At 39.6% G+C, this 16,670-nt stretch overlaps 2 protein-coding genes across 3 annotated transcripts in view; one reads left to right on the top strand and one right to left on the bottom strand.

Annotated features, from left to right (window-relative positions):
- LOC126754855 (uncharacterized) overlaps positions 1 to 16,670 on the top strand; it is a 118,823-nt gene that overhangs the window by 30,460 nt on the left and 71,693 nt on the right. The window contains exon 1 of one of the 2 annotated variants that reach the window (XM_050467043.1): positions 6,927 to 7,614. The exons of the other annotated variant lie outside the window; for it this stretch is intronic. The gene's annotated coding sequence lies outside the window, so the exon portion shown is untranslated. Of the gene's footprint in view, positions 1 to 6,926; positions 7,615 to 16,670 lie in introns of those variants that run through there. 2 annotated transcript variants of the gene reach the window in all.
- On the bottom strand, positions 1,315 to 4,314 carry LOC126754856 (uncharacterized). The gene is made up of 3 exons (XM_050467044.1): positions 3,995 to 4,314; positions 3,778 to 3,939; positions 1,315 to 3,698 (listed from the first exon to the last, which is right to left on the bottom strand). The coding sequence occupies exons 1-3, from the start codon at positions 4,173 to 4,175 to the stop codon at positions 1,459 to 1,461; spliced, it is 2,583 nt and encodes an 860-aa protein (XP_050323001.1). The 5' UTR covers positions 4,176 to 4,314; the 3' UTR covers positions 1,315 to 1,458.

Raw genomic sequence — 16,670 nt, 5'->3', positions numbered from 1 at the left:
ACATATTACAATAATAAAAATAACTCCAACACAGAAACTTTTACTTTTTTTTTTACTTCAATTCCAATTTAGAGCCTTCAATAAATCTCTTTAGTGAAAGACAACTTTCTGAACCATCTCCGGGACGACATTGAAACACAATTATAAATCTAAATTTTCCAACGACTGAATAAGAGAACATATTTTAATAATATTATATATAAAGGGTGATCCATTTCGGGGTTCCCTATTTTTTTTAAAGAAAAAACACAGAAACTTCAAGTTTAATGGCGAATGTTTATTATCATTCGAAAGAACATTCTTTGGCATTTATTTTGTGAAGATTATCTCTTTTCAATGTTGGTTGTTGCAACGTCTCAGATGGTCCATCCGTTGACAAGGGTTTCCCCAAGGCCTAAATCGAAGCGGATTGTCCGCATAGACTTTAGACTCTATGTACATACATATCCCCACAGAAAAAAGTATAACGGTCACAAACGATCTTGGTGTCCAATCGACCGGCCCAAAACGTGGACTTCAAGCTCTACATATCTCTACAGAAAATAGTGTAACGGTGTGATATCACACGATCTTGGTGGTCAATCGACCGGCCCAAAACGTGAAATTATCTGCTCACCGAAGTGTTCTCTCAATAAATCCATTGATTGATGCGAAGGGTGGAAGTGGCGCAGTCTTGCTGAAACCAGATGTCGTCAAGATCATAAGCTTCAATTTCAGTCATCAAATAGTCAGTTATCATGCCGCGATAACGGTCGTCATTGACGGTTACGTTCTCACCGGCAACAGTTTTGAGGAAATATGGATCCACAAAACACACCAAACCCGTTGTTTGCTCTAAATGAAATGGCAACTCTTGAATCGCTTCAGGCTGCTCTTCGTCCCAATCGCGGAAATTTCGCTTGTTGTCGTTGAACAAAATTTGGCTCGAAAACGTCGGATCTTCACGGAACTTTTCAAAAGCCTATAGAACGAAGCGATGTCGTTGGGAAGGTCGAGCGGCTTCAGTTCTTGCGCAAGCGGCTTGACAAGAACCTTTACCGACGCAGATAATTTGGAACATGAGTTGAATTATAACTAAATGACCCTCATACCTTTTAAACTTGTCCTTAAGTTGAGGCTCAGTAGATAAAATGAGTTCAGGATCAGAGATTTATATTAAAATCAAGTATACTTTATATTATATTTGACCGAGGCATTATTTTCGGTATAGTTTGGGACTTTTGCATCGAACAAGGTATTATTATATCTATTAAAAATTACGAACAAAAAGAACGTATATTTGTGTTTTAAAAATTAACTTTATTGATCATTCTATATATTTAAGGAATAACTATTATAGTATATATAAACAATTTCAATGGGTCGGGGATGGTCTTACAACTACATGCACACATTCATACAAGAATCACATTGGAAATTAATTGAGGCTAAACTTCAGGTCACTCTTTAAGTCATCTTTTAATATGAACGTGGACCTTTCGAACCTCTATATTCGATGAGTGTATAAGTGGGCTGATAATAAAAGGGAGCAAGAGACTGCAAGCCATTTTTTGATATCAGGGGATTACTATCAATCCATTTCGAAATTAAAGCAGCGATGTCTGGTGTATATGCCTCCGAAATATCTTGTTGACCTCCAATAATCGCAGGAATATCGTATTTAAGCGACGCAATTTTCGATTGTGAAGGCCACCAAGGAACAGATTGCGCTGGATTTGATGAGCACGTACATGCAGGCGATGGTGTCGGCGAGTAATTAGCAGGATCCGTTGCAGGAGCTGGTAAGGCCACAGGAGCGGGTAATGGATATTCCGCTGTGTAGGGACTTACTGACGGCGTAGGAGCAGAGTATACGCTCAGATCTGTGGCTGGGGCTGGACTAGGATAGGGGTAAGAATTGGAACCAGGTATAGAATTTTGGTTTGTGGACGCGTAAGAGTTTGATTCTGGTGCCGTATATTGATCAGAGGCTGAGTAAGGAGCAGGAGCTGGAACACTGTAGGAGGATGGTACCGCCGCGGCTGGGTTTGGATTAGCTTCTGAATATGCGGGTTGACTAGGTGCTGCATATGAATTTGGGTCTTGATTAGCTGAAACGGCGGGGTACTGACTCGATGATGAGCAAGTGGATGGAGTTTCTACCGCATAATCGCGGTTTCCATAAGAAGTTGAAGTAGGTGCTGGTGCTGGTGCAGGATAAGTAGTTTGACTCGGTGCAGGTGATGCATAAGCAGATGACGATTGTTGATAGGAATCCTGATATGCTGGTGGGGCCAGAGCAGGAACTGCTTCGGATTCAGAGCAAGGTAATGGAGTAGGATCGTATGAGGCTGGGGCTGGTGCTGGTGCAAGATAAGCCGTTGGACTCGGTGCAGGTGATGCATAGACGGTTGGAGATTGAGCGTCCTGATAAGGTGATGGTGGCAAAGCTGGTTCGTAAGTGGCCGGAACTGGGGCTGGTGCTGGGGCAGGATTCGCAGTTGAACTGGGTGCAGGTGATGCATAGGCAGATTGAGATTGTTGAGACGAATCTGGATATGGTGATGGCGCTTGACCAGGAACAATTTCGGATGTGGAGCAAGGTAGTGGCGCTGGTTCGTAAGTGACTGGCGCTGGTGCAGGATAAGCCATTGGATTCGGTGCAGGGGATGCATAGACGGATGGAGATTGTTGAGGAGGTTCCTGATATACTGATGGTGCCAAAGCGGGAACGGATGCAGAGCAAGGTAGTGGCGCTGGTTCGTAAGAGACTGGCGCTGGTGCTACTGCAGAATAAGCCGTTTGACTCTGTGCAGGTAATATATAATCAGAAGGAGATTGTTGATAGGTGTCCTGATATGCTGGTGGTGCCGGAGCCGGGACTGCTCCGGCCGTAGAGTAAGATAATGGAGCAGAATCGTAAGTGGCTGGGACTGAAGCTGGCGCAGGTGCTGCGTAATTCGAGGAAGATATGGCTGAAGATGGATCAGCGTATGAATCTACTGCAGGTATTGAAGCATATCCTGATACTGGTTCTTGACTGTAAGAAGCTTGGCATGTGTTTGCGGTTGGCAAAGTCGCTGGCGCCGCAACATAATCGGAAGGTGGGTAAGCGAATGGAGCAGGATCTACACCGGTGGCTAAATAAGAATTGGAACCAGGCGATGGACTTTGAGCTGCTGTAATATAAGAGTCAGACGCTGCTGGTGGTGAGTAAGGTGACGCAACAGTCGGTAAAGTTTGGCTCGGTGCTGCATAAGAGTCTTGCGCTGGTGCAGCGTAAGAATCGGCAGGAACTGGTTCTGGTGCCAAAGCTGAGTAATCAGCAGCACAAGTTTGAGGCTCCGGAGCGTCATAGCTTGCGGCCGGTACGGGTTCAACAGGTGCTGGTGAAGCGTAAGAACCGGAAAGAACTGGTTCTGGTGCCAAAGCTGAGTAATCTGCAGCACACGTTTGAGAGTTCGGAGCGTTATAGCTTGTGGTCGGTGCGGGTTCAGCAGGTGCTGCTGGCGTTTGTGGTGAATAATATGTTGCTGCTGGCGCTGCTGTTGGTTCATATGTGGCTTTAGGCTCGTAACTTTGGGTAGGGGCCGGCGCAGGTGCAGGAACTGGCGAGTAAGGACCCACTGGCGGCACCGTATCAGTGCCGGAAGATACAAAATAGCCCTGGTTGGGTGCTGAAGTATCTGGACATGCACCATTGGCGATGATTACCCATTCTGGAAGATATTTTGAAATATAAACATTAATATTAGCAAACTGATACTAATGAGTATACGAAAAAGTTGTGCCACTTACGTTGTCGCGTCTGACAAATCAGCTGATTCACTAGGCAGGCATTGGACACTGTTTGCACGGCACCTGTTGGCACTTGCTGAGCGCAAACTGGCTGGAATATAGCGGGGCATACGATTCCAGCGCAATTAGAGAAGCATTCCACCAGCGACACTCTAGTGGGACCTATGACGACGATTTTAATTAAAGCTCCCAAAATTCATTAGGAAGTAATACTCACTTGGGCGGCCAGCAAAAAGCTCTTTATAGCTAAAAACATTCAATTTACATTCGTTCTCGAAGTAAATGAATTCAAAGCCACTCTTCGCGCACACCGGCTCACCACCATCTGGACAAAGTGGCGTTTCGGGCGCGCTATGTGTGGATGCAATTAGGATGCTGAATAAAAGTAAACGCCACATTTTTGGTTAAATTGACCAACTGCTGAAACGTTTGTTGTGTTTTGATGCCAAATTGAAGGTCGCATGCCTTATATACTCATGATGCAATTAAGTGGTGCACAAAATTGTTTACTCTTTCTCTAATTTAGCTATCATTCTATGTGCTTCTTGTGCAATTAAACAATCTGCACACCATTTGGCCAAAGCAATGAAGCTTTGCCCAAATATGTGTGTCAATAACTGCAGTCTGCGCTCCAGTCTTCGTTCTTAACGGTATTGTGCATGTTTTGACGGCGATCTGCAGCTGCAACTACGTGCCTCTAGACACATCAACTAGCAGAAAAAACACAACGCACCGCTTGCTTCAATCATAGTAGCAAATTGTAGCATACTCGTACGGGGCTAGTAAACTTATCAATTGTTTATAATATTTTTTAGTTGTTGAAGCGGTGAATCACTCGAAGTTATCAGCGTAAATATGTCTGAGCGCATATGAAAATGTATTTCATTCATATTTTCATCGCCAAATCATTATCACTCTTTGCTTTTGCCAGTTTTGTTCGGTTTTATCTGACATTTCATTGTCAACACTTTGTTGTTAATTGCTTGTTAATTGTTTAATCTCTTGCAAATAAATATAGGTGAATGGCAAGTTGGTGTAATGATAATTATGTACTATGTAATTGATAACTGTTGGACGTGGGTAATTAAGGCATTGCAAATATTCGGTTTTAGATTTTGAAATAAATTTTTTTTTTCGATAGATGTATATCTTCAGCGCTACCAATCACAATGTGTCATACCATATTGGGTTGGAAAGGTGGTTGGAAAGTTTAAACTTCATTTAACCCAAAAAAAATTATTTTCGGTGAAGTTGAGAAAAAGTTACAGCTATTCAAAAATGAGTGAAAATAATGAGGAAATACGCTATATTTTGAAATTTTTGTATAAAAAAGGGAAGAATGCGACGTAAGCCACCAATGAAATATGTGAAGCTTACGGAGACGATGCTGTATTAGTTCGTGTAGCACAACAATGGTTCACTCGCTTCCGTTCTGGAAATTTCAAGTAACACTGATGGAATAATGGCTCTAGCGGAATAATGGCAAAAAGTGGTCGACCAAAATATTTGTTTATTTATTTATTAGTATGGATATTAAAAAAAAATAAGTTAAAATTTGATTAGAAATACGAACAGACTTTTTCGACTACCCAATATGTACATATTTGATATGTAAAGTGTTCGACTACTATTGGACCTTCCACAAGTTAAGTAAAATTGAAATGTCGAGGTACTGATGTCGCTTCAAAATGTAATCTTATTATATTATTTTCATGGAAAAATAATAAAGAGGAATTCCAGAATTAAAATTTAAAAATCTCTCTATCAGTTTCAAAGGATTTTGTAGGCCGCTCTTATTTGAAAACATAAGAACAAGTCAAATGTCCCCGGTAAAACACTTTTTTGCCAAAATTCGTTTTTTTATTCAACATATTTCCCTTCAAGGGCGATAAACTCATTATAGCACCCCTCTAACTATTTGATACCATTTTTATAGTTGTAGATTTGGCCCTTGCGTCAAAATAGACCTTAGTTTCGGCTATCATCTCTTCATTGGACGAAATTTTCCTCCCACCCAGCATTATTTTGATGTCTGAGAACAAGAAATAGCCGCTGGGTGCCAAATCTGGAAAATACGGTGGAAGCAGAAGCAATTTGAAACCCAATTCATGGATTTTGCATTTACTTGGTGAAACACGTTGACCGACGTTACCCATACGACGGACGCAAAAACTTGTGTTTACTATGCTTGAACGTCTACAAAACACAGCTCCGAATCATCAACTCATCTCGTTTTTTTGGTCAAAAGTGAGCTCGGGCGGCATCCACTTTGCCCAGAATTTTCCGGTAACCAATTTTCGCGAATGATATGATTTTTCCAAATAAAAAAATTTGTATATTTACATATGAATAATATATGATTTAAATATGTATTTATAAGCCGTTAAAATCCGCCAACATTTCATCCCATATTTCAAATTAATTCAATTAAAGATCCACCTTAATTCTTCAAATTTCCAAATTTCGCTTAAACCCCTACCAACCTCAATAAAATAAAACCAACTCTTGTCTGTCACTCAGCATTTAAGCAGATCCGTGGCGCATCAAAAGCACATCATGTGACATTTTTGACTTGACTTAATAGCGTCACTGTGCATTTGCACGCTCACTGCGCTCGTCAATTATACACACTCTCGCTAAGAAATTGTCAACCAACTCACTTTGGCTGAGTTACCCCAATCCGTGCTTGTGCTCGTTTACGAAAGAAAAAAAGATGAATTAAATAAGTAAAATGACATGCGACAGGTGTTAGAGCTTGCGTGAGTATGCGAGAGCGCGATTGAGCGCTTGCGAGTGGCGCAGTTTTACGAAATAAAGCCGGCAGGTTTTTGTATCCACTAAGTCGCTGCTTAGTCTAGTGATCAAGCTGAGCGCAGGTGTAGCGGAGACAACATACCCTTGTGAGTGCACCAAACTACAGGTGTCAACGAGAGCGCGCGAATTAGAGAGTGAGAACGCGCTTACACTAGTTTGGCCGAAATGAGCCGCTCGTTGACCAATACGACGGTGTGAAAACATAAACAAACGACAAGTGAGCGGCAAGCGCCGCTATAACTCGTCGCTTGGTGTTCTGGCTAACTGATCTAAGCCAAGTTTGATATGTTGGTGCTGCATGCTTTTCAGTTGTGTTTTAGCGGCGTTTCGAGTAGTACGTGTTTTGCGCTTAAATCGGTTCTATAATTTTCGTTTGATGTTTTATGTGTTTATGTTTGAATAGGCAAGAGTTGAGTTGAAAAGTTTCTGATTTCCGCAAACTTAGAAATTCTTTGTTACATAGTGTTGAGAACAACGGCTATCTGAATGTTAGATTGATGTATTTCAATGATGTGGTCATCCATGAGAATGATAAAAAAATGATTAATACAAATTAATTGTTGAAAATATGAAAATCTTTACTGTAAAAAATAACGGTAATTGGTTTGCAGAAATGAAAAATACTCCAGACTACTGATGTGAAAGCATTAACTATTTTATTGCGTTTCGAAAGTATTAAAAACTTAAAAATAAATACTTGAAAAATATCAAAAATGAGGAAATCAAAATATGATTGTGATTTTTTAAATAGAGTGTAATGAGAATGATTGAAATATAAAAATATTTTCTATTTGAAACTAACTTGTTGGTGTGAAAACAAAAAAAAATTATATGTAAATCCGAAAAATTGTGAAGTTCTGATTGGAAAATATTTTTAACGAAAATTTCTTCGAAAAAAAATCATTAATCTCTTACAATTGCTCAACATTACGGAATATTTGAGACGCACCCTTAGTGAACGATCGGCAACCGGATATTTATAGTCATCGAGACTTTGGAAATTTCATGTTCCTGCTTGTGAAGGTATTTATAGTTTCTACAATTAAACCTTTTTTACAAAATATGGTAACAAATCTTTGATTCAAAAATGTACGCTTTTTAAGTCTTACTAAGCCCCTTAAACTGAATACACTGTTAGGCATTTAAAATTTAAATATTTTGCTACAAAAGACTAAATTATTAAAATTCCGGTCATTAAAAACGGAAACACAAATATATGTATCTATTATGGGAAGTTTGTATCTTAAACTTTCATGAAACTGAGCCTAATGAGTTGTACATAAGGTACAGTTGAAAGTGAGTATCCTAATCCAACGATATACTAAAACTCTTGTAGGAAAAATCCAGAGCAGCATTGAAGATTCGCTTCTGAAATGAATTATGCCTTTGCACTAGGTTAGATTAGTTTATACTGCTCGGTTGTCATGCCATACATAGACCTACTGGTCTTTAGTAATATCAGATAGAGGTACAGTTTAATTTGAACCGAGGTATTCGTAAGACAGGCCGTCAACGCTTTTTGCGAACTGTAAGAACGACTTGACCACTAATTTTGATATTTCATCCCGTACCTTGAACTGCGAAGCTCCTATATATATGTAAGCCGGGTTTTAGATAATGCTGTACAGAAGCATAGGAGGTGTTCGAGTGTCTCTGCCATGCCTACTTCCCTGCACTTTCTGCATGTATCGTCGTAACTTATCCCCATACTGCTTGCATGTGATGCCAGTAGATTGTGATCTGTAAAGAGGTCAACAGCCGTCCGGCAGTTCTTTCAAGCCCGCGTGAGTAAAAGGCATGCGTGTCTACCTTGGGGCTCTTGCACATAACCTTGGTGATCCTGTGTGTTCTTAAGGCATTCCATCTCGCCTTGATCTGTCTTTCAGCCCTTTCGGAAATTCATTGTATATTGTTTTTAGTAACTTCCGTATTTTCTCTTCTGGTTCGGTAGCCAGATGGATGACACTTTTGGCAATCTCATCAGCTATTTCGTTTCCCGGAGTCCCTTGTGGCTTGGAATATATGCAGCCGCTTTCCGCCAGCCACTACATCTACTGCCTGCCTGCTTCTTATGACATTCTCTGACTTAATGTGATGTGAGCTTATTGCCTTAGTTGTCGCCTGATTATCAATGTTTATATTGATCATCTTTATGTGTTTCCTACGTTATTAGCTATCTCAGTCGCCTTCCTGGCCGCAACTACTTCCAATTAGAAAATAATTTAGTATTGAGGAAGCTTGAAGGGTTGCCTGAGATCTAGCTCTAGAAGATACTGCAGTATTAAGGACGCTTTAAAGATTGTCTGAGACTAGCTTTGAGTAATAGATTCCTGCTCATTCATTCGTCATTTTTGATTTCTCTGTATAAATGTTGTTCCTTCGGCTATAATCGCGTAAGCGGTGTCTACGCCAATTAAGAAGAAGAAGTATAAATGTTGTTAGTACCGCTTGGCGAGTCGCATGCTTCTGCGCCACTTCACTACAATCATTATACATTTTTTTTACCATTGAGTCCAACTGTGTTCCTTCATTGATCAACCATCGCATTATTCTGGTGGTAACAAGTTTTGCATTTCTATTAAAAAGAGAAGCACAGCCCTCATTGTTAGATGATATACTAGATGGTTATCGGTAAAATACCGTCTTTATATTTTAAATGTGGGATTTGCTTTTTCAAAATGGATCTTAGCCGTTATGTATAGTTATTTTTTCGTGGGTTCCCTCCTTTATGTCAATAATGGTAAGCTCATCGTACAGTCCTGCTTCGTGTGAGTTGATTTTTTCACGGACTATCTATAGCTTCCCGGTGTTTTTATGACCTTTTAGCTTTAATTTGAAATCATAAAAGTCACTTCAGAAAATTTTGGAGTTCTTTGACTTGTCTGTCATATTAAGGCAAGATCATTATAGCTTCTCCAACCTTACTAAGAGCGATTGTTTTGACCATTTTCCTTCATACTTAATACCAAAAAGTGCGGTTTAGGTGGTGAAAATTGCGCGGTTTTGCGGTTCGGATCATGTAAAATACAAATGTGTGTGCTTTAGAGAGAAGCGGTACAGATAAAAAAGAGTGCTAGACGTATTAAATAAGATTGTGCTAAGTAACGAATTGCGTTATATGAGAAATACTCATTCTTAGAACAGATATATTAAGGTTTTGTACTTTAGAATATACCCGGTACATTTAGTGAAATGTTATGAGTGTTTAGTGAAAGAGGGTTGAATGCGGAAGACGGCTGAATAAGAAAGATATTTGTTGACCATTGAACAATATATAATATTGTACACATATGTACGTATAATGTGGGTTGGTCATTCCTCCCGATTTTATTCGACTTATGCCTCTTCTTTCAGCGATCTAACGTTGTAGATATTATTCGATTAATTTTGCTGTCAACGAAGACTTCCCATCAAATATTTAATTATAATATACATATTTATAAACAATATTATGTAAATGTGCCTCACAGTCTTTCGTGAAAGGTAAAGCCTACTTTCGGTTATTGATTTTTGCCGTTCCCGTTAGTTTTCAGTTAACATTAAAAGGTAAAAACTGGTTAGCAGCGCTTTGATGCGTAAATTGGCATACCCAGACTGCCGCATGATGAGCTGACCTCCATTACAGTCGCACTCACACACATATATATTTATATAGCCATCAAAATATAAGGTATTATAACACATGCGATTACACACCCATTGCACATTTTCACCAATTAAATGCGATTGACAGCGCAAACAATAAAAAAAAAATGAAATAAAATAATGAGAGAATGTTTGTTAGTTTTGTAGCCTGCGGAAATTATCTAACCTGAGTGCGGCGAAATGTGAAACGTGTATTTCGAGAATGCACTTACCAGCGAGACACAAACATTTGTATATGTGTATATGTGGCATATATGTGAGTGTGTATGTGTATTTGCGCCGATGCATGCAATCGATTAGAATTGCTTAGTGGCAAAAGACGGAAAAGTCAGGAAAACAAGAACAGTAATCAAAAATCTCGTCATCGATTACGCGATGCACTGCATGCTGCTGTCATTTCCGAGCAAACATATATATGTGTGTATACATATGTGTGTGTAAATGCAACCTTGCATATATGGTTTCATATGGGCTAATATATTTATTGAATAAAATCGGAAAATCACTCAGCAGCTAAACATTCACCGCAAGCCACATGACACACACAAACACATATACTCATATGGAGGCACATACACTCTCGCATGTACATATGTATGTATGGTATGTGCTATACCCAGAAGTGAAGGCAGAAGCCGAAGAGCTGCACACTTCTTGTTCAACTTGGCTGTAGATTGGCTTGGAACCGGCCTAGTCGTTGCATTCACTGCATTCTAACGGTAAAACGAGTACAACTTTTTTATTACGAAAAAAAGCTGCTACACACACACATTCACACATGCATAGCTGCATAACGCGCGGCTGACTAACTAACTGCGCGACGGTGCATTGCATTAGTTTCATTTGCAACAACAAAAAGCAACAGCAAGAAGACGAACAGATTGGCTGTAAGATTTGCTGTGACGCAGCAGAAGAAAGAAGAAGCGAAAAAATTCTGAAAGTAGCCGTGGAGTAAAGCAATTTATTTCCACTTACCGCATACATAAATTCATACACATAAATATCATACACACATACACAAACAACTGGCCGTCAAAGCAGCGTTAGAACATTGCACAAGAAGCAGCATCCAAAAAACAATAACAAAAACAACATACACCATAGAAAAACTGAGAATATGCTGAAAAGCATACCAGCGCCATTAACAGCAACAATAAATTCTGAATAGACCCGCGGCAAAAACAACAACAATAACAACTAAAACAGCAGCGGCAACAACCAGCAACAGCAGCAATCGATGTTGCAGCATTGGCAGTAGCAGCAAGTTGCTAACGCCGCGAGCGCGCAACGCCCATCGAACGGCAGCAGCCAATTGTTAGAACAAATCCAACAACAACAAGAATAACGAGAACAACATTTGTCAGTGTAGCAACAGCAACGGCGACAGTGACAGTGACAACCACCACTGCCAACAACAAATTACAGTGTAAACGCGCATGCTTGCCCCATTTCATGGCGTAAACTATGCCAAGCCACCAACTTTTTCGGCCAAATTCGCTCATTGCACTTGGTTTTGACCAGCGGTACTACCGACAGCACAGATAATTGGCAACAAAAAATCTTTGCTGACAGACTTCTTACGCTGAAGCTCGCGGCTTACAAGCGATTTTATTGCCTACCAGTGTCCTGAATTTTCCTGTCAGCCGAAAATTTTCCAACAAAGCGCAGAAAAATTGCTGCTTCGAAGCAAATAAGAATAGCAATAAAATATTTATGTTGCTGGTGGTGGCTAGCAATCAACAGCAGCGGCAGCAGCGGCTTACTTGTAAGTACAGCAGCGTTCTAAGTACTTAAGTGGTCTGCAGCAGCTTGCTGCGTGCTTTACCTGACAGTTGCGGCCGAAATTGGAGCAGTTGCACTGCTATACCCCTACTCACACGCCAGCCAATTGCTTTGCGCTTATTAATTGATGCTCCATTTTCGGCGCTCACTGCTCTTCTACTTATTTAACTAGCATTTTCTGCAGACATTTGCATGTCAGCGTCCTATTTATAAGCCGCTTGCAAGTTTCTCGTTGAAGCTGCTGGAGTTTATGGGTTATACTCAAAGGATGTCTTGATTTTTCTCACACCAAGCTGTCTAAGAATTGGCACGGATGTGTGATATAGATAAAAACCTAATGTGAGTTCTGTTTAAGAGCAGTGTTTACAAAAAAACGTATTACATGTATGACTGACTTGAAAACTGATAAAGTCACAGCAGGTTCTACAGAATCTATTCACGAGTACGAGTGGTTTCCTGCCGTCTGTGGGTTAAATTGTCTTTGTGCAGATCAAACATTTCTTATTCTTCTTTACTGGCGTAGACAGCGCTAACGCGGTTATAGCCGAGTTAACAACAGCGTGTCAGTCGTTTCTTCTTTTGGCAATGTGCAGCCAATTGGAGATTCCAAGCGAAGCGAGGTCCTTCTCCATCTGGTCTTTCCAACGTAGTGGAGGCCCTCCTCTTCCTCTGCTTCTCCCGACGGGTATTGCGTCGAATACTTTCAGAGCTGGGGTGTTTTCATCCATTCGACCGACATGACATAGCCAGCGTAGCCGCTGTCTCTTAATTCTCTAAACTACTTGTATGTAAATGTTGTCGTATATCTCGTACAGCTCATCGTTTCATCGATTGCCGTATTCGCCGTGGCCAATACGCAAAGGACCATAAATCTTCCGCAGAACCATTCTCTCGAAAACTCGTAACGTCGACTTGTCAGATGTTATCAGCGTCCATGCCTCCGCACAATATAGCGGGACGGGAATAATGAGTGACTTTAGAGTTTGGTTTTTGTGCGTCGAGAGCAGACTTTACTTCTCAATTGCCTACTAAGTCCGCAGTAGCACCTGTTGGCAAGATTTATTATGCGTTGGATTTCTAGGCTGACATTGTTGTTGGTGTTTATGCTGGTTCCAAGATAGACGAAATTTTCTACGACTTCGTCAAAAGGGGGTCTCTCATCTGAAGCTGGTTTCTACTTTTCCTTAGAGGCGTTTTTTACGTGGCGGGTCCCAAACCCAGTGTAGCGGTGTTTCGCATTCTCACTTTAGCTCGCCTTCAAACGGATGTTCTTTGACTAATTCTACACATGACTCCATCCCACATTTGGTAAGACAAAAATGTCCTTGCAGGTTTCTTTCGATCATCCGATATCAGTCTGGTCATACAATGTATGATGTAGTATAAATTATACTTTGACTTTTTAGGAAAAAATACCTTTCACACCCAAAACCAGGTCTCTTTGGTTTGTCTTCACATCTCATTTTCGCTTATTGCTGTTGTTGTGTCAGTGGCGACTGAAAATATTCCCCCAAATAATTTTGAGGACTACTACTGAGTTGTTCTTGGCCACACATAAGCTTGAATCCATCTAGAATTGAGTGTCGTTAACTGGTAATTATTCCTCGTCTTTGCGGTAATCCACTCTTGCATTGCCAGTAAAAGAGCTTTTTGTCAAGAAGGGATCTATATTGGGATTCTAGTTTGTTACAAGTTTAAACAGCATGAATTTGTGCCAACAAAGAAAGTTAAGATTTTTAATTCAAATACTTTAAATTTTGAAAACTAAACTCCAGCGCTTTTACGCAGTTTTTCCATCGTTCAACTAGAGCGCTTCATCCTCGTGTCCTCGCTTACACTTTTTGCAATCAAATTTTGCTTTCTACATTTCGGTGAAATTCGTGGTAAATAAAATAATTTTCGCTAATTTCAAATTGTCGGTTTAAACGGTAAAATCGTGGCAATCGCGCTGCAGCCAACTATCAGTCATTCATCCAACCAGCACACCATCACTGTATTCATCAAATCATCTACTGCACTCAACAGCTGTGACAGCAACTGTGCCATTTAGTTAGCTTCCTTCCTTTAGTGTTGTTGTTGTTGCTGTTGTTCAAACAACTTGGTGACTTAATGATGCAGCTGGTTGATATTATTATTAACCATCTTTGCTATGGTTGTTGTGCCATTAGTTGTCACCGCTACGTAACTAACGCGTCGTCGCAGCGTAAACTCTAACCTGCTCCCAAAGCCAACTTTCCATAGCGAGCAATTAAATTTAAGTGTGAAGGTTTCAAGAATTGTTTTTGTTTACATATTTTGCATATATTTACTTAAAGTATATCTTCTGTTGCTCTTATTTCTTGTTGCTGTTGGGTTGGCGCTTTTAATTGCTCTTGGTGACACGCTTTCGGCAGCGCGTCATTAACATCAATTAAAAATTCAGCTGTAGTCAATTAAATTTTTGGCTCAAAAGCAAATTACACATTTAGTAAGTATGCCAGAAAGGTAAAGAAAATGCGTAAGAAAAGAAAATTTTCGCAAAATATGAATGCTGGCTATTTAGTCTAAGTTTTGCTTCAGCATGAGTTTAGTTCTATATAAAGAATTCCGTTTTGGTAGAGAGAGTTTTGCTGGATTATCCTCTTTTCTGTCTTTAATTATTTACGAATTTTCTGGATCATATTAGTGTACTTGAAATTATCTTATACTTCAAATAAAAACATTTTTAATTGATTTTGGGTAATACTATCGGTTAGTAGATCTATAAAACACCAGAAAATCGTCTCTGTAAAAACGTAATCTTCTTCGCCTTCAAACGGATGTTTTTTGGCTACCCAGAAGATACTTGATCTATGACCGGAAGTCGTGAGATACTTGATGTAGAAGAATCATTTCTGTCCACTCCCAAGTGAATGGTGCTCTGAGAACTTTACTCACTTGCGTAAACTTCTACACAGGGCTCCATCTTCCATTTAAAAACGTAATACTACCAATTAAATTTATATTTCAATATGCTTCCTCTTGTTCACTTCTGATCGTGTTTGCCTGAGATTATCCATATGGGAAACTTTTTATAATTTAAAAATAACCTCACGAGTCCCATAAACCCTCTTTCTTTTCACTAATACTTTGAAATCGTAGAGCTTTACGTTGTTTTTAAGCAAAAGGCAGAACGGTTTTGGTTTATCAAGCAATCTGAAAGATCTCAGGTTGAGTCTCAGAGACGAAGCTTTCGTGAAACTCAAACTATTTCTAGAAATTAAATTTTTTGTAATAAATTATGATAATTAATGAGCTTTATGGACTTAGTTTGAATTAATAATGCTTTTTAAAGAATCATGGTTCACATTACTAAAATAAAGTTATATATTGGAAATGGTTTCATAGCAAATAAACTCCATTAATTTTTTTTTAAATATTTTCAATAATTTTGAGAAAAAGTAGAAGAGGTGAGGGAGTATATTGTCAAGAACTTGTCTATCAACTTTAGTTTCAAACATTTTGAATATTGCAGTGTTTTCCAAGCCGAAGAGGCTGCCATTAAGGCAGATAGATACATACATATATGTATATCTTGCACCGGGGTGCAGCATTCTTCAGAGAAAAGACTGTCCACACTTAAAGTAGGGCTGCGATACTAGTCTTGAGCTCACTAACCGTGCGTTCAAGGCTGGTTAAAGAATGTCTAACCTCGTTATCAATGCCAGCAAGTCACTTTGTGATAAGACCAGTATGGTTACCAGACCATGGGGGAATCGCAGGCAACCATAAAGCTGATAACCTGGCAAGCAAGTGTACCCTAGCCCGCTTTCAGCAGAATGGTAACGAAACGGTGCTCTCCTCTCCTCATGTGTTCTATTACTGGATAGCTGTTCTTCACTGGAACTTGCCCAGCGCTGGGCTTTAATCGGATACAAGATGCTTTTGACCGAGTGAGCTCTTTGTCCTATCGGCTCATGCTGTAAGGTTGAGAATCTTATCGTACGCCAGCTGCAGAAGCTGCATGGAAGAAAACAAGGTGGAATCATCTCAGCACTTCCTTTTTGATTATCCCGCGTTTGCGAGCTGAACAGCTCACACTTTCAGATGTGCTACCGAATTGATCGATTTTTATTGGCCACAAAACGCTTTGCTGACTTTGAATTACAAGAGTTCTATTTTTATGGCATCATATGCATATATAGTCCAAGTGCGGTTTTTAAATCAGCCATCAAGCTAACCTAAGGGTATACTCTCCTTTTCCAAGACAGTTGAGTCTAAGTAACCGAAACAGACCCGGATTTTTAGGCGGCCAAGGATTGTCAACTCGGTACCATGACTCGAAACTACTACAGGAATGTTTTCTGCCGCTACAACAACAACAACTATACTCTGAAACAAAACCAGATTTTTTTGCTTATTACTTATGCATTAATTTCTAAAATTTTTAGTTTAAACTTAAAAATAATAATTCTATAAACAGCGGTGTTGGTTTAAAAACCTGATTTCGTGTGGTTCCGACAAAGAAAACTCGTAAAAATAATTGCACTATAAATTGTACAAAGCCATGTGTACTTGATTGTGAAAAAATATATATAGTAAGTATATGTATGTATATGTTTTTTTCTGCAAAAAAATAGCAACGCTCAGCTTCCTTTGGCTTAACACAATTTCTGGGCAATAAAATTTTAGTG

This window comes from Bactrocera neohumeralis, chromosome 4 (assembly GCF_024586455.1).
Source record: "Bactrocera neohumeralis isolate Rockhampton chromosome 4, APGP_CSIRO_Bneo_wtdbg2-racon-allhic-juicebox.fasta_v2, whole genome shotgun sequence".
Taxonomy (NCBI): Eukaryota; Metazoa; Arthropoda; class Insecta; order Diptera; family Tephritidae; genus Bactrocera; species Bactrocera neohumeralis.
Note: the sequence above shows the minus strand (reverse complement) of the source record. Positions and strands in the feature narration are given on the sequence as shown.

What these genes read in the sequence shown, in the direction of transcription:
- LOC126754856 (XM_050467044.1), bottom strand. Translation starts at nt 4,175, where the DNA reads ATGTGGCGTTTACTTTTATTCAGCATCCTAATTGCATCCACACATAGC. An exon ending in GCTTTTTGCTGGCCGCCCAA is followed by an intron (nt 3,940 to 3,994) that starts GTGAGTATTACT and finishes TCGTCGTCATAG; the next exon opens with GTCCCACTAGAGTGTCGCTG. An exon ending in GATTTGTCAGACGCGACAAC is followed by an intron (nt 3,699 to 3,777) that starts GTAAGTGGCACA and finishes AATATCTTCCAG; the next exon opens with AATGGGTAATCATCGCCAAT.